At 37.8% G+C, this 27,584-nt stretch overlaps 2 protein-coding genes across 2 annotated transcripts; one reads left to right on the top strand and one right to left on the bottom strand.

The window, feature by feature from the left end:
* Positions 1-2,609: 2,609 nt before the first annotated feature.
* LOC111868926 (tRNA methyltransferase 10 homolog A) lies at positions 2,610-9,206 on the bottom strand. The gene is made up of 6 exons (XM_023860048.2): positions 8,862-9,206; positions 8,615-8,780; positions 8,387-8,530; positions 4,987-5,133; positions 3,940-4,045; positions 2,610-3,110 (listed from the first exon to the last, which is right to left on the bottom strand). Exons 1-6 carry the CDS (start codon positions 9,095-9,097, stop codon positions 2,947-2,949), a joined length of 963 nt encoding a protein of 320 aa, XP_023715816.1. The 5' UTR covers positions 9,098-9,206; the 3' UTR covers positions 2,610-2,946.
* A 135-nt stretch (positions 9,207-9,341) lies between these two features.
* On the top strand, positions 9,342-22,299 carry LOC111868925 (WD repeat-containing protein 36). Its single transcript, XM_023860047.2, has 3 exons — positions 9,342-11,011; positions 19,860-20,134; positions 21,376-22,299. The coding sequence occupies exons 1-3, from the start codon at positions 9,466-9,468 to the stop codon at positions 22,234-22,236; spliced, it is 2,682 nt and encodes an 893-aa protein (XP_023715815.1). The 5' UTR covers positions 9,342-9,465; the 3' UTR covers positions 22,237-22,299.
* The last annotated feature ends 5,285 nt before the right edge of the window (positions 22,300-27,584 follow it).

The following is a 27,584-nucleotide window of genomic DNA, read 5'->3' as shown; positions in this document are numbered from 1 at the left end:
TCTTACTTTATAAAATGGTAAGTTCCTTCACTTTTATTATATTCGCATTGGTGTGGTGTTGAAGGTAGTGTTGTTGCAGGTTTTATTTTTACATATGATGAAGTACCTTCAAAAATACTCAATACTTTTCAATCCATCACATTCAGTAAAATTATGACTCCTCCCATGGGAGGCAAAGTAAATCTTAGAATCCACTGTTAGTTCAACTGTAATTTGGTATTCCTTTTAGTGATAACATCTACAGTAGTAAAACTAGTTATATGCCACTGACTGCATGTCTCTGTGTCCATATTCTGTAACCTGATGAAGCATAAACACACATGTTTCTGTATTTCAGCATCCCGTTGCAATTCTTCAAATTAGCGTCATTGTTTATCTTCGTCAAAATTGCAACACTCTTACATTCTAAACTTCAACACTACATGTTTCAGCCTCAAACGGCCATCTTCAGGTGTTTTTATATTACAGATATTTTACTAAAACTGTGTTAAAAACTGCTACACTGTTTTAAGTCGTGTTAAAATCACACGCTGTAGTCTTCTTTTTAAGTAAAATGAGATAAAATCCTTTAAAATTTCTGTTGCATATTATTTCACTTTACCTGTGGTGTCATCATTTTTGTAAAAGTATCAAGGTGTTTTTCTTGGCACCTTGCCCCTCACGTTCGTGGTCTACTTTCAGTTTTTGACTGCCATCTAATTTATAAATTCCTATATTAATGTTGTTTTCTATTTGTTATTATTCTTATTATTATTATTATGTTATGCTTTTTTACTTTTTGTACTCACATGCTCCTGGTTTGTGTGTGCTTCCTCCACAGCATGTGGTGTTGTCTTTACTAGTGTCGATGTGGTGTAATTGTTCCTGTATTTATATGCTCTGGTTGTGAGGAGTGGGGAGAAATGGGGGAGGGATAGTGTTATGTCGTGTAATTTTGTATAGTATTTCAAATATAGGGTTGTGTGTGTCGATGTATGTGTCATTCATATTTAAATATTTTTTACTAGTTTTGTAAATATAGTATTTCTCAAGTGTATTTAGATGTTTTCCTTTTTTCCCAGTTGTTATGGTTTCCATGGTGTCTGCTATTGTACTGTACCTGTGTCCGGTATTCAATATATGACTTGAATATCCTGAGTTACTATTGTTACGTTTTATGTCATGAATGTGTTCTTTATATCTGGTTTTGAATGTTCTTCCTGTTTGTCTGACATATTTCAATGGGCAATCTAAACATTTCATTTGATAAATTCCACTTCTATTATACTTATCTATTTGTGGCTGTGGCCTTAGTATATTTTGTATTGTGTTTCGCATACGGAAAGCTATTTTTATTTCCGTATCTCGAAAAAGTTTTGTGATTTATCTGACTTCCTTTCCGCTATACGTAAAGGCTACCCACTTTGTTTTTTGTTGCTCTGAGTTTTCCTGTGTGTTTTCTTTTTGTTTCTTCTTGGGGGTTGTTGCTAGTTAATTTTATGTCATATTCATTTTTGTGTAATATATTTTGAATTGTGTTCATTTCTATGTCTTTTGCCTTTCTCGTTATTGGGTATGTATACAATCGATTTAGTAAATAGTTCATGCCTGATCGTTTGTGTTTGTGTGGGTGGCAGTCATTTTGATATATTACTAGATCTAGGAAACTGATAGACTGATGCTCTTCTTTCTCCATGGCAAAATTTATAGCTGGTTGTGCTTTGTTGAACTCATTAAGTGTGTGATCAATATTTGTTTTATTTTGATCATATATTATCAATATGTCATCAACGTATCTAAAATATGCAATTATTTGATGCTTTATTAGCCTGGAATATATTTGTGTGTGCTCCATATGTTGTATGTATGTTTCTGCCAGTATTGATGATGTTGGTGCTCCCACTGCTAGTTCATTTGTTTGTAATATTGGTCAAATTGGAAATAATTTTGTTCAATTATTGTACTTAACATTTTCATGATTTCTTTTTGTACATTTGTCTCAGTTCCTAGACTTTCTAGTGTTTTATTTATTATGTTTTAATACCCATTTTCGGTATGTTTGTATACATATTCTCTATATCAAACGAGCAAAGATTTACATATGAATGACACAAACATCGACACACACACAACCCTATATTTGAAATGCTATACAAAATTACACTCCTCACAACCAGAGCATATAAATACAGGAACAATTACACCACATCGACACTAGTAAAGACAACACCACATGCTGTGGAGGAAGCGCACACAAACCAGGAGCATGTGAGTACAAAAAGTAAAAAAAGCATAACATAATAATAATAATAAGAAGAAGAAGAATAACAAATAGAAAACAACATTAATATAGGAATTTATAAATTACAGATGGCAGTCAAAAACTGAAAGTAGACCACGAACGTGAGGGGCAAGCTGCCAAAAAAAACACCTTGATACATTTACAAAAATGATGACACCACGGGTAAAGTGAAATAATATGCAACAGAAATTTTAAAGGATTTTATCTCATTTTACTTAAAAAAAAGACTACAGTGTGTGATTTTAACACGAATTAAAACAGTGTAGCAGTTTTTAACACAGTTTTAGTAAAATATCTGTAACATAAAAGCACCTGAAGATGGCCGTTTGAGGCCAAAACATGTAGTGTTGAAGTGTAGAATGTAAAAGTGTTGCAATTTTGACGGAAGATAAACAATGGACGCGAACTTTTATATGTATTCCTTCTGAACCTTCAGCATGTCTATGCAAAGTCATATATCAAATGGGAGACAGGCAACATGAGAAAGCACAGATTACATGAATAATTATCAGTATCTATTTAACAAAGAATCTGTACCAAAAATTGGGGTAAAAATAGGATATTTAATTTTTGCTGAAATTTCTTAAGACAGTGCATAATGTCAAATGTAGTCCTGTTGTTACACCACTTCATGGAATCATAAAATACTGCTGACATCACATGAGTCAGGATGGCTCTGTATTACTCTGTACTTGTGTTTCTGACACAGTGCTGAGTTTTTCTTTAAATACCTCTGCCCTCTCAACAGCACCTTTCCTAGGTGGCAGAACATGTAGAAATGCTTCTTTCCAAGACTTCCCACCTGTTACTTCCAAGAGGATTTCAAACACTGAAATACAAGGAGAAGGTGCAAGCATTGCCATACAATTTTCTTTGTTGTGGACTTATTATGTAAAGCACATATAAATAACAGCAGATCAAAAGCAGATATACTGTCAGGTGTTACTGAGTAGACACATGGTTTGGACTGGTAACTGGGCTTATTAAATGTTTGTAAATTGTAACTACAATTACTTACAGCACTCTTGATAATTCACACACTCGACTTCTCACTACAGCTAAGTCTTCTCAGTTTGCTATGTCTATGACTCCCTATCCTGGTCTCTATATTCCGAATTGCTCGACTTTAATTATAATAATACAGTATAAGAAGCAAGCTATCAACCAAGCTTAGGACAATGTTACAACTAAGTTCATTTCAGGAAATCCTAGAAAATTTGTGCCAAGAACCCAGTATCCTTGGGTACAATTGGATCCCCAAACAAAGAGTTACGTACATAGTCCTCAGTAGGTATGAAGGTATAGAAATGAGGATTTCACCCACTCAACATGGCAACTTAATGCAAGGGGCAATCATGATCTGGGGCTTGTACAAATGTTGGGTCTGTTTAGATTTCAAGAGGGTACTCTATCGTATTCCAAACTTCAAACAGGGAAATTATGGACTAGAATTAGTCAGTTCCAGGAACTATCATTAGGATTTGGAAAACAAACTAACAGTTCTAATCTTTGGTGATGAGAGCACATGAAACCAATTAACTTCCTGTGACTATTGCTTAAACAATGACAGATGAAGGTAGTAAAGAAAACAGAATTTATAATTACTGCCATACTTCATTCATGCAAAAGTATTTGTCATGAACAGTCTCTACACTTACCATGGTCAATTGTCAAAACTTTTCTTGTTTTCATCTCCAGGAACTCTTCAATGGGTAATTTACCATGACTTATTCCTTTCTCCTGAGCAATCTGATGACATATACCCTGCACAGATGAGTATTGCATCATGGTGAAAGTGAAGGAAAATATTTCTTGATTATGTCACTTATTTCTTATAAAGATATATGGAGAGAGGGTGTGGGCTAAATTTATGTGACTCAGGACTGGAATCAGTGGCAGGCTCCTATAAACATATAATGAACAGTAGTGCTGTCTTCTAGGCTATAACACCATGTAATCCGTTGAAAAGTCAATTGACGTTTCAGAGTAACATCGCCGCCATCTTCAGGGTCAAAGAACATGCTGAAATAGAAACTAGTGTGCAAGCAGGTGGCAAGCAAGGCACTTGCTAGACTACATGATATATCCCAGAAGATTGTGCGCTTCATAACACCGCTATGAGAACCTCAAATCCTACATGGTAATGAATCTTCAGGCTTCATAAAAGAGGATTTATTGACCAGCTGAGTCACAAAAAATTTTTCTAGATGGACAATGACCTATGGAGTTATATATAATTGATATCAGTGAGATACAAATCCACAACTTCGTTTTTACAAGAGTTAAAGACTCCCATCAAACATTCCAAAGCCATCAAAAAGAACAACTAAGAAAGACCCTGATTCACACCTGTATTGAAAAAATCACAAAACCATTCAAATTCTCACAATAAAGGGAGACAAATATCTCAAGATGTTACAGTAGGGGGGGTGGGGTGTGAGAGAGAGAGCACTCTGTGCAAGAATGATCCTCTCCATCCAGAAGGTTACTACATATGGTACCATTCAGTCAGGTATATTCATGATAATCTCAAATTTTAATCTTGTCTCTTCAGAAATGTTTGAATTGTAAATCATTCTCCAGAACTGTGGAAATTAATGCACACCTTACACATCTCCTAGTTTAAAAGACACATTAAATTCAAATTCCTGACAAGTGAATGTATTGTTTCAACAGATATAATCGGTGAAGTTCATTTTTCATACCTTATAAGAATTATGATCCACAAGGCCCCCTATTACATATACTTTATTTTCTTCCAGTGAATAAATAATATTGTCTGATTCACTTGTTAAATAAACCAAGTCCTTGGACTCAAATATGTCTCTGTAACTCTCACTATGAAAATTTACCTGAAAAAATAAAAAAGTGTCAGCAAAAATTATTTGGCAAAATTACTAATGTCAGGAAATCAAGATTGGTAACAGGGTCATAATATAAAAATAGTTAACAAATCTGTCTCTGTGCTAAATCACAATCTTCTGCAGCAGATGCATTCTTTCCACATACAGAGCTCCCAACAGTCACTGGACAGAAAGCTAGGTGTACCCAAGAACAGTTTTGAACAAGAAGAAAATCCCTGCCCTTGTTAGGAATTGAAGTCACTTTATGTACTAAGCTATCCTGGATCATAAATAACATCAGTTCCAAACTGAAATAGCCAATAACATAAAAAATAATTACCATAATAATATACATACATACATAATTCATAAATTCACTGATCCGTTGTCCGAATTGGACCGGATATTGAACTCGTCAAAATAAGACTTGATTGCAAAGTACAATCGTGTCAACAGCACACAACCAAAAGCACCAAATAACCATAATTTACATTGTCATTCATAAACAAAATTGCAAGGAATATATTAAATATTATTATATTATAAATATTATTAAATGTTATACATGCTTAGCAGAAATATATTCATCTATTGAATAAAAAGCATTTGTTGTGAGGAACCTTTTCAGTGTGTGTTTAAAAACCTTCACATTATCACTCATCCTTTGTGTATTTTGATGAAGATTATTATAAAACATAATGGATGAATATAACACGCCTCTCTGGATTGAAGACAATCTCACTGATGACACATGTAGCTTTCCAAACTCTCTAGTGTTTATATGATGAATATTATTGTTGGTTTGAAAAGAATTGAGATTTCTAACAACAAACATCAATATAGGATAGATATATAGGCTAGGAACTGTCAAAATACCCAGTCTCTTAAAACCTTCTCTACACGAGTTTCCAGGACTCAATCTCAGCATAACCCTAATCACTCTTTTTTGGGCAACAAATAAACTTTTTATAACTGGAGAATAACCCCAGAATATAATACTGTATTCAAGCTGAGACTGATAATAAGAAAAACAGACCATTCGAAGAGCTTGTTCACTGACAAGGGATAATAACTTCCTGAGCATAAAATACGGTGTATTCAGTTTCTTCAATAATTTTTCAGATTGTTGACAATCTAAATACATACCTAAAAAATAAAAAATATAGTTAACAAATATGAATAAATTCAAGAAATGTATATAATTAAGTCATAATTTTGTACAATCTCTAATACAGTAAGAAATGACACACATGAAAATATTAATTTACCCACTTACAGTTATGAAAATTATCTTCCTCTAAAGAATATTATTTAAATCTGAAAACAAAATTCAAAAGAAAATGTTGGGCTGCATGAAGTCAGAGTAAAGGACAGATAAAAACAAGTTACTTAACAATCTTAGAAATTCAAAATTATCCATACTGTCATGATAGTTAATGATAAGGATTTTATGAATGTATGATCTCCATGATAACCATTTGAAATATATTTAATATTAATTTTTTATATTTAATTCCTAGTACAATAGGAAAACCCACAGATTCATGTGAAAATGTGAACTCAGGACTGTAAAATGGCAGGCATTATGATGATAGCAGACTAGAATTTCTTACATCGCTGTACTTGGTAAAGGAGTCATATTGGCTGAGGAGTACACAATCCTCAATTTGCACTGTGGTGCAAGAGTAATAGCCCCAGCTCTTGCTTATTATTATCATCATTATTATTATTACTGGGATCTGAACCTTCTGAACAACAACACTGAAGCAAAATTTTCCCTGTACTTAATGAAACACCACATAATGAAGATACATATATTCCTGCCACTAGATTGATATGAGTGGTCAGCTTCACATTCCAACCACTTTAACCCTGAGGAATAGCCTCTGATACCAACTGGATATGAGGCAGGGTAGTCAAGCCCCAGAGCCAAGTTGAAAATGGTGGCAATGAGAAAAACCTATCTATGCCATAAATCAAAGCCAGATTCATTCAGTCTATATGTCAGGCCTGAGATTACAGAATGTAAGGCACAGAACATACAACTGTTCAGAAGAGGCTGAGATCTTACAACACTCTTGTATTGAGGAAACTGGTATACATCCGGGTGGTTATGGTTGTCAGCCACTGCTGACAGGTTCAGCTAATATTTGATATGAACTGGCAGGTCATGTCATGCATAACACAGCATGTCTAAATAATGTTGTTGCTTACTTGAAATTTTTAACTTCCTGTGCTGCTGCTGTAGGTTTTGTTTTGTATTTCAACTAACATGATAAAGTGATAAGTATGTGAATAATGCTAAATTTAGAGTATGCAAAATGGTTTTCTAAAGTAAGTAAAAGTAAAGGTATCCCTGTAATAGGCTGTGGAGGCCCATAGGGTTGTGAGATGTTGAGGGTCCCACATTTTCTAGACAATTGGCTCATAGATGGCGGTGAGATTGTCAGCCTTACATGCTGGACACCTTTTACCCCCAACAATATTCCTGGTACTCAATTCTGTTAGAGGCTGAGTCGAACCCAGGGTCATAGTGCACCTAGAAGGATTAGGTCAATTGAAAAAATCCACCTCATTGGGATTCGATCCTGTGACCTTCTGGCTTGTAGCATACTGCCTCAACCAACTATGCTACCACATTGTATTCTTCCATCTTTGTGGTAAATCATAATACTGCACAAGTGGTTTAATGTTTGGAAAGGAAGATTTAATCCTGTGACAATGAATATGTAATTTCCTCTCCTCCTCTTCACAATGTAACAATATGAGAGGGCATTACACTACCCTGCTGAACCTTTCTCATGTAGAGTACACATAAGGTGTGGACTTTCAAGTGTCAGCTACTAAAGCGGACATTTGGATATGTGGACAGCAAGCTGAATTTCAGTGCTTTCACAAATAAAAAGAAACTGGTATACAATGAAGACAAACCAAGATATTTTAACTAACTCCAGATAATCCTTGAGAAACTAATAGTCATTCTGCTGGACAATAAATCTCTAGCCCTTTATTGAACCCAGTGGTTCATTTTTGTGTTCACAAGACCTGCCACTGAGAGACATTGGTGACAGATAAAGTATACAACAGAAACAAAAGTGTACAAAGGTATATGATGCCAGTACCTCGGAGACACAATGTTTGGAAATAAAAAATCTTTACTATATTACAGCATCATTATTTCAATGAATGCAAAAACAATGAAACATTATTTCAGCTTTCTGAATGTTCAGCATTCAATAAGAAACAAGTATCAGAAACTTACATCCCAGTTCATATATCCAGTGTGCTTTTCCATTTCCTTCTTACACTTTCCACCAAAATTTGTAATGTAGAACTGTACTGGATCTTTAGCTCTTCGATTAAGGCTGTAACATCGTAAGAGCTGCTTGATACACTTACTGATTTCCTGGTATTTTAAGAAAAAGTTATCATTAATGCTTCATTTTAAAAACTTATGGCATTCATTCTTTGAGTAAAATAAAATCTATACCTTATCATTCATTATATCATCAAAAGACAAATCAACTGCTATACGAACGTTACAGTTACTCTGTAACATTTTTGAATGCTTCAGTTCTTTCCTCGATGGTCCCAATTTAATATTGTTTAGGCGCGCATCTAATTTCTTCTGTCTCAATTTCAACTTTTCTTTGGCTCTGGAAAAGGTATCATCAACAAATGAACAAATAAATTCTATGAAGTGTAATCACAAAGAATTTCATGTGTTACAAGTTTACCTTTTAACAGGTCTATAAGCTAGCCATTTCTCTTTCTGTTTTTGTTTTTTCAGTTGTCTTTTGGAAAGCGTTTTGGACATTTCACTCTTCATACACATAATAGACGATGTATCTGCATTGTACATGTCTGGATCCTCTTCGCTACTGTTTTCCATTTTCAACCTTTTTTCTGCAGGGTATTTGGTAACATCTCTATCTAATTCTGTTGCAATAGTTAAACCATCCATTTCACTCATCGCAGGTTACGTACTGAAAACCTTCATAAGTATATACACGATATACACCGATATACACTACCGTACGTTACCACGTGCCACAACAAACAGCTGATCATGCGGGAATAGAACTGATCAGAACGATCTCTGACATCTCTGAGCAGTATCTGCCGCAGCCCCGTGGCTCTGCCGTATCTGCCTCGTCTGCCTCCACACGCTCCACACATAGTGGCAGCAGTTACGTAGTTACCGTAGTTACCGGTAGTTACCGTGTTGCTCCATCTCGTACGCTACTTTCTACCGTTTCTAGCCGTTCTAGCCTAACGTTGTGGACCGTTGTGAGTGAATTAAAGTGTAGGAATTGTGTTGTTTTGTCGCAGTAGCTAGAAATGGCCCAGTCGAGTAGAATTTTTATGAGAAATAGGGCTCTGGGTTATGTTAGTAACCACATTCCATTAGTAGTGCGTTATATTCGTTGCAGAAAAGAAAACTTAGTGGTAACATGTGTGGGAAAGGCATTTCATACGTACGGTTGCACGAGGTTTACATTACTTAGTGTTAGTGGCTTGCATTCAGGTGAAATAACATGTATTGCTGCAGATGCTTATCATGTGTATACAGCATGTGATAATGAAATTCGTGCTTGGAGACGAGGAACCGAACTGAAGCACACGTATGTTGGTCATGCCAGTCCAGTGCACCTTATTTTATCCTTCGGGCCTCATCTGCTTTCTGTTGATGAAAACAATATTCTGAAGATATGGGACATCAAATCTGAGGAGTTACACTTGGAGCTGACTTTTGACATGAACACATTTAATATAACCACAATGCTTCATCCTAGTACATACTTAAATAAGATTTTGTTAGGCAGTGAACAGGGAACCATGCAACTCTGGAACATTCATTCTGCAAAACAAATTTATGTTTTCAAAGGTTGGTCGTCGGCTGTCACTGTTTTGGAACAGGCACCGGCTGTTGATGTTGTAGGAATTGGTTTAGCAAGTGGTAAAATAATTCTTCACAATCTGAAGTTTGATGTAACTGTAATGGAATTTATGCAGGACTGGGGTCTTGTAACTAGTTTGTCTTTTCGAACAGACAGACATCCAGTATTGGTTTCAGGTAGTTTGTCAGGACATGTTGTCTTTTGGAATTTGGAGGAAAAGAAAGTAATGAGCCAGTTGCTCAGAGCACATAATAATGCAGTAACTGGACTTCAGTGCCTTCAAGATGAGCCCGTTTTTGTTACCTCATCTTCAGATAATTCATTAAAAATGTGGATATTTGACATGCCAGATGGAGGGGCACGACTTCTAAACATTCGTGAAGGCCACAGTTCACCACCTTCATATGTTCGATTCCATGGAAGTAATGGTCACAATCTTCTGAGTGCAGGAGGTGATTCTTCCCTTCGAATATTTTCTACCATCACAGAAACCTTCAATAAGAGTTTGGGACAAGCTTCATATAATCGTAAACTGTCAAAAAAGAAAAGAAAAGGTTCAGCAGAACCTCTCAAGATGCCACCAATTGTGCAGTTCACATCAGAGACAACACGAGAAAAGGAATGGGACAACATTGCAGCAGTGCATTTAAATTTGGCTACTGTCACAACATGGTCATATGATAAGTTAAAGATGGGAGAGCTGAAGTTATTACCAGAAAGATTTGATCCTAAGAAGTCACAGTTGAATGTGAATGCTGTTGCAACATGCCTGTGCCTAACTTACTGTGGCAACTTTGTGCTAATTGGCTATAGTTCAGGCCATGTGGACAAGTTCAACATCCAGTCTGGAATCCACAGGGGAAGCTACGGCCATCCATCTGCACACACAGGACCTGTGAGGGGCGTGGCTACAGATAATTTGAATCAGATGGCAGTCACAGGTGGAAGTGATGGAGTCATCAAATTCTGGCCATTTAAATTTTCAGGTGTGCAGCATGTAATACGTATGCAAGGTTTCTTTGGATAACTGTTTCAGTAAATATGTAGAACAGTGTCTCGGCTCTTCATATTATAAAACTGGGGGATATAGCATATAATAGATAGATGCAGGAAACATGTCTTTGATATTTCAGTGCATAGATATAAATCTAGAGAATAAGCAGTTTACTGGGCAAAGTATTTATGGATGACATGCTAGGAAGGCAGTACTCCTTTAACTTTACAGGAGAACTGGTTGTAAGGTTCATCCATGATTAGCATCCCAACATTTTTGTCACAGTATCGCATATTTTCAAGACCAGCTCTGTGGTCTGAATTCCTTCCGACAGATCCAGAGGTTCCGGGTTCGATTCCTGGCGATACCAGATTTTCTGAGAAGTAGTGGGTCTGGAATGGAATCCACTCAGCCTTTTGAGGAAAATTGAGGCGCTATTTCAAGGAAATAGTGGCTCAGGTCTAGAAAACCAAAATTAATGCCCATGGGTATTTGTTGTGCTGACCACATGTCACCCTCTATCCACTAAAGTTGGCACTAACTTCGCCGACAAGTGGCGACAGATTGGTTGGTATAGTTCACTTGCGGACTACAGGCCATGGAGTTTGTTTTTTATTTTTTGTCACATATCTTTTGAGATAGTGAGAACAGGAGAAGATTACTCTGTTCACTGTGCTATACACAATGCACACTTAAATGTAACTGATTCTACCTGTTACTAAATATGAATTGCATGAACAAACATTGAAGTATGTGTAAATATGATGCAACAGTTTTTTTTTGTGCTGCTATGCTAGTACAGCTGTTGGTGAGGAGTGTCGTCAGCAAGTATGTGTGTATCAAAGGGTGACCGAAATAACCTTAAAACTTTACAGCTATGTTGTCTGCTACATTGGCACTGCCAATTGTAGAAGTTTTTTTGTAGAAACAAAAATCGAAATATAATCTTAGAAGGTTTTACATGCATATTGTTAACTTTCTTGATGTGATATTCAACATACGAAGGGTGTTCCGTATATAATGCCTCCTATTCTTTTGTGTTAATCTGTAACATCTGAGCTGGATGTTGGTGGTGTTGTAGCAAAGGTTGAACCTTCCCGCCAATGTACTGTTAGTTTGGTTGTCATGCGACAGATAGCGACAGAAGAACAGTCTACCAAAATGGTGTCTGACATAGAAGTGCATACGAAACAGAGATGTGCTATTAATTTCTCACTGCCGAACAAATTGCACCCATTGACATCCATCGACGCTTGCTAAAGGTGTATGGAGACAATACAGTGGATGTCAGCACAGTGAGGCGGTGGGTAGTGCGTTTCAACAGTGGCGAAAGTGAAGTGCACAACAAGCCATGCCCTGGGCGCCCCTACTCAGCTGCCACTCCTCACAGTGAACAGCACATTGATCAGCTCATCTGTACAGATCGGTGGATAACGACCAGGGAACTGTGTGTACGGCTTAATATTGGCTGTAATTCATTGGAAACAATGTTGGGGAAGCTGGATTATCCCAAAGTTTGTTCCAGGTGTGTCCCGCAGATGCTTACACAGGACCACAAAAGTCATCGAATGGAAGTCTGTCAGGACCTGTTGCACCAGTTCAAGGCTGAATGTGACAAGTTTCTGGACAGCATCGTCACCAGAGATGAGATGTGTCACCACTATGAGCTGGAATCCAAAAGACAGTCCATGGAGTGGCGACATCCAGATTCCCCAAGAAAAAAGACGTTCAAGACACAGCCATCAGTAGGGAAAGTGATGTGCACGGTCTTTTGGGATAGGCAGGGTTTAATTTTGTTGGATTTCCTGGAGCCTGGTGAGACTGTCAATTCTGAACGCTACAAGACGATGCCGACTAAGCTGGAAGCCCCGCATTTCCCGAGTCAGGCCAGAGAAGCCGACAACCTTTTGCTTGCAACACCATAATGCTAGACCCCATACTAGTTTGGTGACCACCGCGCGCATTGCAAAGTTTGGCTGGACTGTCCTACCACATCCACCTTATAGCCCCGATTTAGCACCTTCAGACTTCCATCTCTTTGGTCCTATGAAAGATGGACTACGTGGGCAACATTTTCCAGACAACAATGCTGTCATTGCAGCTGTAAGAAAGTGGTTAGCCTCTGCTGGCGCAGACTTTTACAGGTTCATCGCTGGCAAAAGTGCATAACGAATGGTGGTGATTATGTGGAAAAATAACTGTAAGTAACTGAAATCTTCTTCTATTTAAATGTGTTATTTTGCTTTCTGTATCTCTTGTAGTTTCCATTAAAAAAAATAGGAAGTATTATATACAGAACGTTCCTCGTATTATTGTAGTTACTTAGTTATTGGAGAGGGTGGGTTTCCCCATGCACTTAGACCAGTATTGGTCCATTGTGCTTCCCTCTATGATATTCTACCAGTCTCTATACCCTACCGATAATGGTGTGTACCATCAGTCATCAGTATTTGAACCTGCATACCACGAGTCATGAGGTGGGAACGTTACCTGTAGACTACAGAGGCCGCCTTCGTATTATTGTGTAGTGCAACATTTTACTTTAGTCCACATCAAGAAATAATCTCTTTGCATTGCATTTTTCATTCTCATCCAGTGGGCTATAAAATGCATTTCTGTTGCACTTTCTTAATATTTTTTTGTCTTCTAATTGCATTATTTTAGTAAAATGGTGGCAATAGTATGCACTGACGGTGTTAAAAACAAAAACCGAAAGCCTAACTTCATGGACTTGGTGTTGGAAACGAATTCTAAGGTTACGCCTTGCATCCTATTTCACTAATAAATTCTGTGGTTGACAGTAGTAACATGTTGGAGAAAATGGCAGTTTCACATGTTACTTTTGCCAATACAGAAGTGCCTGTTACCCTTGTACTTGTAGTTTTATGAAATACGTAAGTCGTGCCGAAAGTCAGGAGCAACTTTTTTTTTTGCATGCAACCTGGGAACAGCAGACGAAAGAGAGTACAATGGTAGGTGGAACCAGCTGTTGTGTTCACCTTGAGTGTCTTGTGACATCAATAGCTTGTATCACATGACCAGTATCACTCCTAACAAAATGGCCGACAGCGATATGTCGCTTCACCAGCATGCTGTCATCGAATTTCTTGTGAAAGAGGAAATCCCTGCTGCAGAAATTCACCAGAGACTTCAGCGTGCTTATGGAAGTGTGTGCATGGGTGCAAGCAGTGTTCGAGAGTGGGTGAAACGTTTTAAAGATGGGAACACCAGCATTGGAGATGAGCATCGGAGTGGTTGTCCTTGAACAGCCTCAACTAAATGCAACAAGGAAAGAGTGGATGAGATCATTCAAGATGACAGGCGTGTGACTGTGGACACAGTAGTCCGAAAACTTGGAATAGGGCACAGTGCAGTACAGGAGATTATTGAAAGCTTGGGCTATAGGAAAGTGTGTGCTTATTGGGTCCCGCGGTTATTAACTGAAGACCACAAAGGTCAGCGAAAAGCCATCAACTCAGAACTGCTGCAGAGATATCGACACAAAGGCGATGATTTTTTGCTCTGTATTGTGACAGGTGACGAAAGCTGGGTTCACCATTTCGAGCCTGAAACAAAATAGCAGAGTATGGAATGGCACCATTTGCATTCTCCATCATAAAAGAAGGCAAAGACAATGCCATCAGCTGCGAAGGTGATGGGTACAGTCTTCTGGGATGCTGAGGGGGTTATTCTGGCCGAATTCCTGGAAACTGGGCAAACCATCAATGCTGTTCATTATGTCCAGACGCTGCACAAGCTCCGTCGTGCATTGCGCAATAAACGTTCAGGATGAAACATCATCCTGCATGACAGCGCTCGCCCCCATACCACTCACCTCACAATGGAAGCAATTGCAAAGATGGGATGGGAAGTTCTTCCACACCCCTCGTATAGCCCTGATCTGGCACCCTCCAACTACCATCTTTTCCAACTTATGAAGGATCAGTTGCGTGGACGTTTTAAGATAAGGGAGACAATTCAGAAAGCAGTGCGTCAGTGTCTTAGGATGGCTGGAACAGAGTTTTACAGAAGGGGAATTTTCAAACTCCCAGAAAGCTGGGAGAAACGTGTACAAAGAAGTGACGGTTATGTGGAAAAATAAAGAAAGGTCTGTAGATTGAGGTGGGGTATTTGGTTTGTCAATAATGAAGCATGTTACTTTACAAAAAATTGTTGCTCATGACTTTCAGTATTACCCTCGTAGCTTACTGCCTGTCTGACCAGAGATTCCTTTTTCTAGCTACACCCTTGTGTTCTTATGTCAGTACTATGGGAATGAAAGAGACATGAATGCATGTGTTGGTGGATGTTTCATGAGTCCATCCTTACAGCACTCAGAGCTCTGTCCAGTTTATGTAAATCTCAAAGAAAGAGGAATTTGTTTTAGGAATTCATCTAATGTTCTAATTATAGGTGTTTGTGAGAGGAGCTTATGCTTCTTGACTGTCTTATGACTCGTCATGGGTCCAGTACACAGTTATTTTGTGCAACATTCATTATTGCGCGGCCATTTTGACAATGAATGGAATTGATTGACATGTGGGAACTGCCCACATTCAAGCAAGTGTGACAACGCAAGTGTCATTGCTTAGCAACGACTGCTACATTGGTGACCCCGACTAAGCATGGACACCGCAGACAACTCACAAGCAGCAGCATCACTTCTCGCAAGGGGGGGAGTGATGTGGGAGCATCCCACATATTATCACGCATTTCTGCAACGCTCGCTATTCAGCTCACTCTTCACCACACGCACTTCCAATCACATTGGGGTCACCAGTGTGGGAGTCGTTACTAAGCAATGACACTTGATTTGTCACACTTGCTTGAATGTGGGCAGTTCCCACAGACATATTGTGCAACCACTACATAAAATCAAGGAGCGCTTGATATATTTAATGCAATAAATAGTGTTATGCAAGACTTATACTGTGAATGTTGCCATTTGCACTAATATGTGCAGTCTTGCTCCCGCTGTGATTGTTCTGGAGAGGATTTATTGAGATATACAGAAGTTTACCTGCACTTTGGGAGATTAGAAGTGACTTATATAAAAACAGATACTTGACAAGAGAGTTATTACAAATTAGTAGCTTAATTCAAGGAGATTAAGCCGACTTCAGGCAGGGACTTATGGTACAGAGGAAGGTAAATGTCCTTTTGACAAATTGCAGAAGAGGATTAGGAAGAGAATCAAGGGTGATTTCTAAACATGCTACTTCAGACATATTGATCCTTTGAAGAATATTCAGGAAGTTAAGTTTAAACAGTGTGGTTGTGTTGTCCATGGAGTCTTAGCTGTGCAACAAGGAGATCGCAGAGAACAGATGTGCAGAATGATTGATAGTATATGGGCCCTGTATTGACTTGTTAATGCTAGCTGATATTACGGGAATGTTACAGTCATCTTCAAGACAAGTTGGCTGACATCTGGCCTAGTTCTACTATTTATAATTCTATTCTAAAGGACGGTTTAGGAGCTTCATAAAGTGTCTTGGCATTACTGAATCTGTATGTCCTTGAATACTGCTAATTAATTCATGCTCTGATCTCATTAGGCCTGAGTGTAAAATGCTTGGAAAAATATTGCTTATGCTCTTTTAGCTTGGATTCAAGGCAGTGATGTAAGAACAATATGATGACAGTGGCAGGAGACACCCATTAAATATGTACTGTATGATGAGTGGTTATGAAACCATGGAAAAATGTTCATTTGAGTGATGCATCACTTCTGTTCCTGATTTGAGAAAGAGTTTTACAGCTTTGCTCAACTATCCCCCAGTTTAGTATTCTTCTGTTTGTTGACAAAATGGATACACAAGTTTAGCAATACTGTAAGTCTGTTGGCTTTGTGTAATGATGTTCTGTAATAGGTATTGTGTGTAATCATTTTGCACTACACAAGAAAGCAGAGCACTTACACAATTTGTAAGCTATGCTTACATGTTATAATCTTCTGTCTCCTCTACTTTTGAAGAATGGGGAAATTTACAGTGGGCTAAGGAAGTGAACACAGAACTGTGACATCTGGCAAGGATTATACAGTGTTCAATTGAAACAAGAACATGCTGCTAGCAATAGCATGGCATCACTTGACTTAAGTGACTGTGATTTCAGCCAGGATATCAGCTATCCTGATCATGGTTTCCTGTTGTTTTGCTTAGTTCCCCCAGCCCAGTGCTGGGATAGTAGTTTAATTAGGCCACAACCACTTCCTTTCAAATCCTTTCCACTTCATGAGGCATGAAATGGTATGACACTGTATAGTCTGGATACTGACCTCATAAAGTAATCCACCCTCAAATAAGGTGACAGAGTTAGAGAAGGCTATGTAGCAACATTGTGAACAGACTGTGCAGAATATTTTTTCTGTGATCTGTAAGATGAGTGATTTTCAGTCAGTATATCTAGTGTGATCACTATGGTAGTGTGTGAAAGTTCTGCTTGCTTTTTGTTGTGAGGTCTGAATTCATTACTCTTTCAGTAAGGTACATCATCTGTAAGAAAAAAAAATCTTACAGAAAATTCAATCAGAGGTTCATTTGTAATTATCCACAAAGCTCAAATACATCAAAGCTTGTTAAAATATGATGGATCATGGGTACAGTTTCTCATAGAGAAGATGATCTAAGAGGATTGTGTTAAGTGAAGGAAAAGTTAAAACATGTTCAGTCACAGTTAGAGATCAGTCCTTAAAATTGTTAAGACTCTTGGTACAAGAAATTGAAGTCTGTCTGGCATCTGTGTTCACAGCTATAAAGCTAATTCATTTTTGAAGAAAGCAGTCTTCTGGGATTTGGCACCGTGTCTCACGGTGTTGTCCCTTGCAGATTTACTTATACTTCTTCAACCCTGAAGATGGGGGCGATACGTTCCTCCGAAACGTCGGTTAACACCACATATACACGGTGCCAAATCCCAGAAGACTGCTTTCTTCATAGTCACCGCCGTGAAAGCCTCAAATCTTACATAATTCATTTTTGCTTATGTAAAATAATTGTGGGCCAGTTTAAACAACCAGATTATACAGAAAAAAATGATCCTTTATAAGTGGTTGCTGCAGTGAATGAATGAATGAATGAACGAATGAATGAATGTGTGAGGGGTGGGCCATAATAATCCAGCCCCATGGACCACAACCTTCAGTGATCTATCGTGCTTCCCTATTTGTTACTCATTTATTAATTTTACACTTTGAATGAAATGTATGACTTTGTTTATGGGTGCGTCATAGTAGTCACTTGGTTCCATAAAGAACTGGCCCATGTAACGAGATCTTAAATAAGCTATGGCCTCACAGTCACATAGGATGTGTGTGGCTGATTCATTTTCTTCTAGGCACCTTTCACAAGTGGATCATCTGTCAATCCCAGTTTGAAAAGGTGTCCTTTTAGGTGAGTGTCTTGTAAATAGTCCTACCACCCATCTTAATTTATCTATTTAATTTCAACAGATCCTTCGTTCTTTTGGCAGAGGGCCAAAGTATAAATCCTTTTGCTTGTTTGAGTCCAGTTATGGATTCCCAATGGTTTTTGTGATTTCTATTCATCCAGTCTCTGATCGCTTTCTTGGCAACCCCAATTGAGATGCCTCAAGCTGGTTCAGCTCCTATGAATGGATGTTCAGATCCTGTTCCTGCCAGCTGATCTGTTGTTTCATTACCAACAGTGCCCTCATGACCTGGCACCCATATCAGTTGTACTCTGTTATGTCTGGCCAGTTGTATGAGGGATTGATGCAGTCCCAGACCAGTTTTGAGGTGATTTGGTGTTTACCAACTGCAGCTAGAGTATAGATGTTTTAGATAGATATATGATATATAGATATGTTATAGGTAGAATATAGATGTTCCTATTCTTATAGTTCCTATCTAGATTCTCAACTGTGCATGCCTTAATGGCATACATTTCTGCCTGGAATGCTGTTGTGTCTTGCCCAAGGCTAAAACTAAGTTTCTGTCTTGTACCATGGCTATACATCCCAGCTCCAGTGCCCTTATTTGTTTTGGATCCATCTGTGTGCCAGATTAGTCCTCCATTTCTGTTGAGCTGAAACCCCTCCTTCCATTTGCTTCTATCAGGGAATCTAATCGTAAAGGGTTTATAATAGACATGTCTCGGTATCATTTTATCAGACCCCATCTGTAGGATGGGTCCTTTTGTGTCCTGAATGGTTGCTGCAGAATGTGCATGATGGAGTCATGGGGCCACAGCTGCTGTTCATAAATGATGAGTCATGTTTTTATGTCAGTACTCAGATTATATGAGTATGGTGAAATTTCTTATGCCATTCAGAAAGTACCATTACAAAGCATGAAAGTAGCCATGTGGTGTGCTGTAAAAGTGCACTGGCTCAATTTGCTTTGCAGCAAAAGTGAATTCAGAACTCTTCATGACCAATATATTTAATCCCTTCTCCAAGTAATTGACAGCTGAAGAAAGGCAGTATAGGTAATAATACAGCACATACTGCTGACAAGTCCATAGTTGTTTGAGAACAGAATACTCAATATTGGACTCTGGCCTTCCAGAATTCCTAGATATCATAGTTTAGTTATTTTTATCTCTGGAGCATTTTGAAGGGAAATGTGTATGAGAATAAACCTTTGCATTCAGTGAAGACTTCTTTTCTGATCCCTCATTAGCAGCACATTTCTATCTGGACTGAACTTCCTGCTTCTGTTTGTCTGTTGTAATGCCCTTGCTTCTATACCAGTGAAGAGTAGGGAAATCTACAGTGAGTTATTATGACAAAGATATTAAATCTGTTCATCATTTTTTTGTGCAGACTCAGATTTTCTATTTAGTTAGTTATCCTGTTTGTGAATTTTGTTCCTAAAGGCTCAGCGGCATTGACAAAACTCAGTGTAGAGGAATCAGTGTCATTCTTTAGAGCTCACCATGACAGTTCAATGTTAGCAGCAGCTCTAGAAGATTTCACCATTATTGTCGTGGATCTGGACACTCGTACAGTTGTAAGGAAATTCCAGGGACACAAAAGTCGGCTGACAGATTGTACATTCAGTCCAGACTCACGTTGGTTGCTAACAGCTGCTATGGACCGTACTATCTGCACCTGGGACATTCCATCATCACGGCTTATTGACTGTTTTCAGGTTTGTATTTAAGTCTTATTTTAGGTAAGACGTTGCAGGGCAAAATCGTAACGTAAAGATTGTGAAAAGATCCTTTGAAAATGTGGCAAAGTTAAAATATTTGGGAATGACAGTAACTTCCAACAAATCAAAATTTGATTCATGAGGAAATTAATAGCAGATTGAATTTGCATCAAGCATACTACTGGTCAGTTCAGGGCCTTTTGTCTTCTCATCTGCTGTCTAGAAACATACAAATTAAAATATACAGAACTGTAATTTTGCCTGTAGTTTTGTATGGGTGTGGACCTTCATCTCTGACATTAATGGAAGAATATAGACTGAAGGGTGCACGCGGTAGCATAGTTGGTTGAAGCACTATGGTACAACTAGAAGGTCGCGGGTTCAAGTCCCGATGAGGTCACTGGATTTTTTTCAATTGACCTAAACCTTCCAGCCGCACTATGGCCCTGGGGTCGGCTCAGCCTCTAACGGAAATGAGTACCAGGAATATTCATGAGGGTAAAGGGTGGTTGGTGCGTAGGGCTGACAACCATGCTGCCATCTATGAGCCGATTGTCCAGAAGATGTAGGAAGCTCAACATCTCACCAGCCTATGGGCCTCCATGGCCTGTTACAGGGATACCTTTACTTTTTATATAGGCTGGGGGTATTTCTGAGGAGAATATTTGGAACAAAGGGATAAAATGGTAGCAGGTTGGAGAAAACTGCATAATGAGCTTCATAAGTTCTTCTCATTGCCAGGTGTAAGAATGATCAAGTCAAGGAGGATGAGATGGGCAGGACATATAGCACGTGGGGTGAAGAAGAATTCATATAGAAGTTTGGTGGGAAAACCAGAATGAGAGACAACTAGGAAGGCTTAGATATAGATGGGAGGATAATATTAAATGGATCTTATAGAAATACGAGTAGGATGGGGTGGTATAGCCTGGAGTGAGTGAAGATGTTAGTAGTAAGTGTTTGTCTCTCTATCTAATGATAGACACGTGTGTCTGGTACCTAGTCATATTTCTATTCTCTCTCTGCTTGTAAAGTAAGAAAATCATATGTTGGATATGTTTCTTGTAACCAGAATCTTAATGCAGGAAAGTTAAATTTGTGTTTTCCATTTACTTTCACTTGTCCAATCCTTCTATACTGTGCCTAGGGATTAGGAAACTTAAAAGAAGAATTTTTTAACTTTATTTGAAGTTTGTAATAACTCTTATATAACACCATACTGTTCTCTTATTATTCAGGTGGATGCTGCCTGCACATCGCTGAGCTTCTCGCCAACAGGCGACTTCTTGGCCACCACTCATGTGGATTATCTTGGGGTCTTTCTTTGGTCTAACAAAACATTATATTCACATGTTTCATTGCGTCCACTGTCAGAGTCAGCTGATGTGCCATTACTAAAACTCCCAACAACTGTGGGTGAAGAACAGGAAGGCTTAGAAAATGAAACAGTACTTGATTATGAACCTGAGTTTAAGTCCTGTGATCAAATCAGTAAAGACCTTGTGACATTGTCTTTGGTTGCAAGTTCGAGGTGGCAAAACCTTCTAGATATTGATATAGTCAAGAAACGGAACAAACCTAGAGAGCCACCAAAAGTACCAAAGGCAGCACCATTTTTTCTTCCAACTCAACCATCACTAAACCTGCAGTTTGACCTAAGTGAAACAGCTGACAAAGAAGAAACATATAACATCAGGATGCCTGCAGATTTACAGATTATTTCAGGTTTTGCACAACTACTACATGATGCTTCTGAAACCAACAATTTTCAGCCAGCCATTGCCAAGCTGGAAGCCATGGGTCCTTCAGCAATTGACTTTGAAATCTCCTCACTTGCCCCAGAAGGTGGTGGCTCATTTGACCTTATGTTACTGTTTATGAAGTTAATTGAATCAATGTTAATAAGTAACAGGGATTTTGAAGTGACACAAGCTTATCTAGGACTTTTTCTGAAAACACATGGTGACTTGATTGCATCAGAAAGACAGTTAAGGGACTACATAGCTAAACTGCAAAGTTGCCAGGTCACAGGTTGGGAGTCATTACAAAGTAAATTATTTTACAGCCTCTGTGTAACACAGTCATTGAAAGGGATGTAAGACTACTGGTATGTAAACATGGTGTTTCTAAATAAAAATACAGATGTGCAGTTTTTTTACAGTTCCTATCTTACATATTTTGAGGTTTGATTCCTGTCAGTCATCCTGCAGTTTAAAGGCTATGACTTGTTTCTCCTATCCTCTTTTGGTCCATCTGCCAATGTTTTCAGCCTTCACTTATCTCTCCACAGTTTTGGTTTAAATTTGATTGAACCAAACATGCAGTTAAGTAAGTGGTTAGCATACCTACTCCACATTCAGGGGGTCCTACATTTGATTTTTGTTCAAGTCTGGCAAGCCTGACAGGTTTTACATAGATAACATTACTCCTTTCAGGTAAATGATGGAATAATATTAAAATAGGCCATGACTGATTCATTCTACATCATTCCCATTTCATCATCTCAGTCAGCACTCTGAGGTTTGCAGATGAAGTGTTTAAGTAGGAAACTACTGCATTGCTTCATGTGGCTGGACCATCTATATCAAAGTTAGCATGCAGTTTATAAACTGTTACTATATTTATCCTCATTCTGCTGGAATTTGACAGGAATTTTATGTATGTCTGAAATGTATTTTTTATTCCTAATGATCTCTTGACATGGATAAAGAAATCAACTTGATTTATAGCATGCATAGGACAGGAGTCTGTTTCTTCTATCTCGTAGAGTATGCTGAGGATGTTGGTGGGTACAAGAAACCAACTATTTAACTTGGGCTCTGAATGTTAGAGTGGTATGGAGCAAGCTGGCTGAAGCAGAATCAGTTCCAACTTCCAGGTGGTGCCTAGTTTAAATCCAAGCCAGAATACTGTAGAGAAATTTATTATAGTTTTCCACAGTCCCAGATGAGAGGACAGTGCATCAAAATAGGCTATGAATCTTTCAGCAATCTCTACAAGTCCACTACACCTAAGCATCCCATATTTGATGCTAAATAACCTCAAATCAGAAATGTGGTTCCCTTTTCTACATTCATAAATTTACTTTGTCAGAGGCAAGAAAGAGAATCAGGAAATGTCAGTTAATGCTGAGCTCTGAAGTCTTCAAAATTAAGTCTAGTGTTTTCCCTTTAAATTAATGTGGTTAGGAGACTTAACATTCCAGAGGTCTCAGTCCACAGACCAGCTTTTATGACATTTTCATGATTGTACTTAGTTATTTCAGGCATGAATTGAGATATGACCTTGTAATTGGGCATGTCACTCTTCCACAACCATACCAGTGGTGACAATCACAATCAACACTGTGCAGTTGAAAACATGTGAAAATACCCAATACTCAGTCCAGTTACTGCAGTGAATTCCTGGAGGTCCACCTCTGCATCTGTGTGTTTTCTCAGCCTATTTTCAGGTCTGCATGTCCTCTAATAACTTCGGAACCCATGATCTTCACGATTTCTTCTGAGGGGCAGTAACAATATTTGCTTACAAACCAAGTTTAAGCTGTTTACAAACATTTCTACAGATCATCCTAGAGTTGTGAGTCTCCATATTGAAACACAAATAGTGGTACAAACTGAGTTCAATCTTTTGATATTAATTTTTGGTATCTTTCCCCCCCTCCAATTGAAGTTAACAGGAAGGCATCTGTTACAGCTCAAGGGTATAAATAATTTATGACATATTTCTTGTCCCCTCAAGGAAAGTTGTCTTTAGCAGGCCACTACATGAGACATTTTTATCAGTTTTAACTTCCACATACTCATTTCCTAAGCAGTCTTCAAATATTTAGTTTGTCTTTTATGTTACTTGACATAAGCCAAATTTTCTGCCAATTGTTTGGTATACATCACTTGTATGATTTCCATGTTCCATGCAGTGTTTATCTGTGATCAACTAACAATCCTGAAACTGTTTTATTCATTGAATTTCATGGTATTACAAATTGTCATGTATCAGCAATTATTATTGCCAGAAGTTGCATGTGTTTACCCTGGGATTACCATTGTTTTAGAGACTGCAACATGTTTCAGCTCTTCATAATGGGGAGGCATCAGTACACAGCAAATTCTCAATTTTCCATGCAGATAGCTAAGACTGATTGACATACTGAAGGCAAAGTTGGCCATGTACTTAATTAATTAAGCACCATGTATGGGGGAGTGGAGATAAAGTTCCACCATTCTTGGACCCTCAGGGAAATAGTCCCTGGTATCTGATGGCCAGGGAACTGGGTGGGACTCTATAGAGGAAAAAAGAAAAGAACTCTTGATCCTGCTGGGAACCGATCCTGGGCTGACGAACTTGTAGCCCATCACTATATTCTGCTGAGCTATCATGGCGCACATTCCATAATTAGTAATCCGTGGTTCCACTGATGGGAACTACATTAATATCTTATGCTCATCTATGCAAGTTCATCCTCAACACCCATTGATTCGGTTAGGGAGGAGGTGCTAATGGAAACAGAATCTGTAGTATATGCGGACCACTTTCATTTCATTTCATTTTTATTTGGCATTCATAATTGTTACAACAGTAACACTTGAATAAGTCACATCATTAAATACATCATTCTTGAAATCCTAATGCCTAAAGGATTAGAATTTTTCAACAATATATAATCATGCTTGACATGGTTAACCTATAATTAAAATATAACACAGACTATCAAACCAGATAAATAATCAAATTAGATACAACATGTAAATCAAAAAGCAAGCCAACCGTATGAGTTTATCGAGAGAATTTTAAGAGTATTACAGTAAATCAAAGAGTCCTACATATGACCATGTCAGTCACTGAACACCTTAAGATACTGCACACAACCATTTGTTATCTATATCCATTGCTGAATAGAGGTTCTGCTATGCTTACTACTGTCTCTATAAGAGAAACTCATAGAATGGATGATCTGATCTAGTAAAAGAATTTTAGCCCATGTTTAAAGTCTTTAGATCCATCTGATTTTCTTAATTCCAAAGGCAGTCTATTATACGATTTAATACCAATATTGATAACACTTTTTTAAAAGTTGATGTTTTACAATTTGGCATATGAAAATCATCTTTCCTTCTAGTATTATATTCATATAAATCTGAATTTCTTGTACAGTATAAATTACATTTCTGAAACTAGCACAGCACCTCAAAGATGTACAAAGAGGTAACAGTCATAATCTTTAATTCTTTAAAAATAGGTCTGCATGATGTTCTACTATTTACACCTTTCATTAAGCAAAGTATCCTTTTTTTGTATTTTCAGTACTTTGCTATTTTCGCTTTCTCCACCCCAAAAAATCAAACCATACCTTACTAAGGTCTGAAATTTGTGGCTGCGCCTTAGCTCAAGCTGTTAGTCACTGGCTTCCCGCCGCCGCGGCCCGGGTCTGGTCAAGTGGGATTTGTGGTGGACAAAGTGGCGCTGGGGCAGGTTTTCTCCAAGTACTTTGGTTTCCCCTGCCAATCTTCATTCCACCAATTGCTCCACAATCACCCTCATCTATCATCTGGGTCTGGTACAATAGGCCAGAAGTGGCCACAGTACAAGGGACTTAGTCCCACCCCATTAGCAATAAAAAAAGGAAAAGGACTGAAATTTGGCAAAGTATACGCGTATATTCCTAAGTATATATAAACTCACTACATCTTTCAAGGATTTAATAATGTAACATACCTCATTCAGTTTTAGACACAAGGATTGAATGTGTGACCTCCATTTTAGATTATGTGTTACATTGATACCTAAAATTCTGAATTCTGATGTATAATTAATTTTTATATTTTTGAAAGTAATAACTGGCTCCGAAATGTCATACGGTTTATTTAATTGGAATAGGATTACTTTGGTCTTATTAGTATTTATAAGCAGGTTATTTTTCAAAAACCATATTCTAGCTGGATCATCACTGTTTTTATTTTTCTTGGAGAGTAATTTTATTCTTATGTATTACCATTATTTTGGTATCATCTGCAAAAAGAACGACTTCTCCATTTGATATTTGATGGGGTAAATCATTTATAATATATATAATAAAAACAGGGGCATGCTCAAAATAGACCCTTGAGGTATTCAGAGTTTTATATTCCTCAGTGTAGAATTGTACCTATTCATAAAATAGGGAATTAGTTAAACATGCAGTGACCCAAGGATCGATTCTTGGACCCTTATTGTTTTTATTTTATATAAATGATCAACCTAACTTAGTAAAAGGCAAAACCTTACCGATACTTTTTGCAGATGATAATACCTTTATAATATAAAATTCTGATTCAGTGAAGATGGACCAAGATGTTAAAGTAGTTCTGGAAATTACATAAAAATGGTTTAACTCAAATAGAATGCTATTAAATTATAATAAGACTAACTTTATTCAGTTCCTTTCAAATATTAGTCATCGGACTTTGGATACCACTGAATTCAATACTTATAAAATTAACTGTACTAACAACATTAAGTTTTTAGATATTATAATAGAATCTTCATTAATAAGGAAAGAACATATTCATTATAAAAATTCAAAGTTAAATTTGTTAGGCTACATGGTTCATTCCCTCAGACCTGTATTAGAATCGAAAACCCTGAAACAGATCTACTTCTCCTATATTCATTCAGTGTTAAATTATGTTATCATGTTTTGGGGTAATTTGTATCATAGTAGATATATTTTTATAACCCAGAAACAAATTGTAGGAATTATCGTGACAGCCAAAGCAAGGGATTCCTGTAGGGAAATTTTTAGTAAACTTGGAATTTTAACTCTTTACTCCCAATATATCTTTTCAACCCTTATGTTTTTGTAAAGCATAAGGATTTTTTTCACAATAAATACTGACTTGCATAAAATAAATATCAGCCAAAAATTGTACTTTCACGTTCCTTTAGTAAGTCTAACTAAAGTTCAAAAAGGTGTATATTATTCCGGTATTACTTACTTACTCATGGAGATGAGCCCTTATGGAGGAGCTGCCAATTCTGCAGCTACTCAAGAATTTCCCAGCATTCTATGGAACCCGAAGGTTCATTACCGTGTTCACAAGAGCCCTCCACTGGTCCCTATCCTGAGGCAGATCAATCCAATCAATACCATCCCATCCTATCTCTCTAAGATCCATTTTAATATTGTCCACCCACCTACGCCTTGGTCTTCCCAGTGGTCTCTTTCCTTCTGGTTTTCTCACCAATATCCTATACGCATTCCTCGTCTCCCCCATTCGTGCTACTGCCCTGCCCACCTCATCCTCCTAGAATTGATCATTCTAATTATACTTGGAAAAGAGTACAAGTTATGAAGCTCCTCATTATGTAGTTTTCTCCAACCTCCTGTCACTTCATCTCTCTTTGGTCCAAATATTCTCCTCAACACCCTGTTCTCAAACACCCTCAGTCTATGTTCCTCCCTTAATAT

Source organism: Cryptotermes secundus, unplaced genomic scaffold (assembly GCF_002891405.2).
Source record: "Cryptotermes secundus unplaced genomic scaffold, Csec_1.0 scaffold898, whole genome shotgun sequence".
NCBI lineage: Eukaryota > Metazoa > Arthropoda > Insecta > Blattodea > Kalotermitidae > Cryptotermes > Cryptotermes secundus.
The sequence above is the reverse complement of the archived record's forward strand: the minus strand, read 5'-3'. Positions and strand labels throughout refer to the sequence as shown.

What these genes read in the sequence shown, in the direction of transcription:
- LOC111868925 (XM_023860047.2), top strand. Translation starts at nt 9,466, where the DNA reads ATGGCCCAGTCGAGTAGAATTTTTATGAGAAATAGGGCTCTGGGTTAT. An exon ending in CTGGCCATTTAAATTTTCAG is followed by an intron (nt 11,012 to 19,859) that starts GTGTGCAGCATG and finishes TTGTTCCTAAAG; the next exon opens with GCTCAGCGGCATTGACAAAA. An exon ending in GGCTTATTGACTGTTTTCAG is followed by an intron (nt 20,135 to 21,375) that starts GTTTGTATTTAA and finishes CTTATTATTCAG; the next exon opens with GTGGATGCTGCCTGCACATC.
- LOC111868926 (XM_023860048.2), bottom strand. Translation starts at nt 9,097, where the DNA reads ATGAGTGAAATGGATGGTTTAACTATTGCAACAGAATTAGATAGAGAT. An exon ending in TGGATCATAATTCTTATAAG is followed by an intron (nt 4,046 to 4,986) that starts GTATGAAAAATG and finishes TCATCTGTGCAG; the next exon opens with GGTATATGTCATCAGATTGC. An exon ending in AGTTTTGACAATTGACCATG is followed by an intron (nt 3,111 to 3,939) that starts GTAAGTGTAGAG and finishes CTTGTATTTCAG; the next exon opens with TGTTTGAAATCCTCTTGGAA.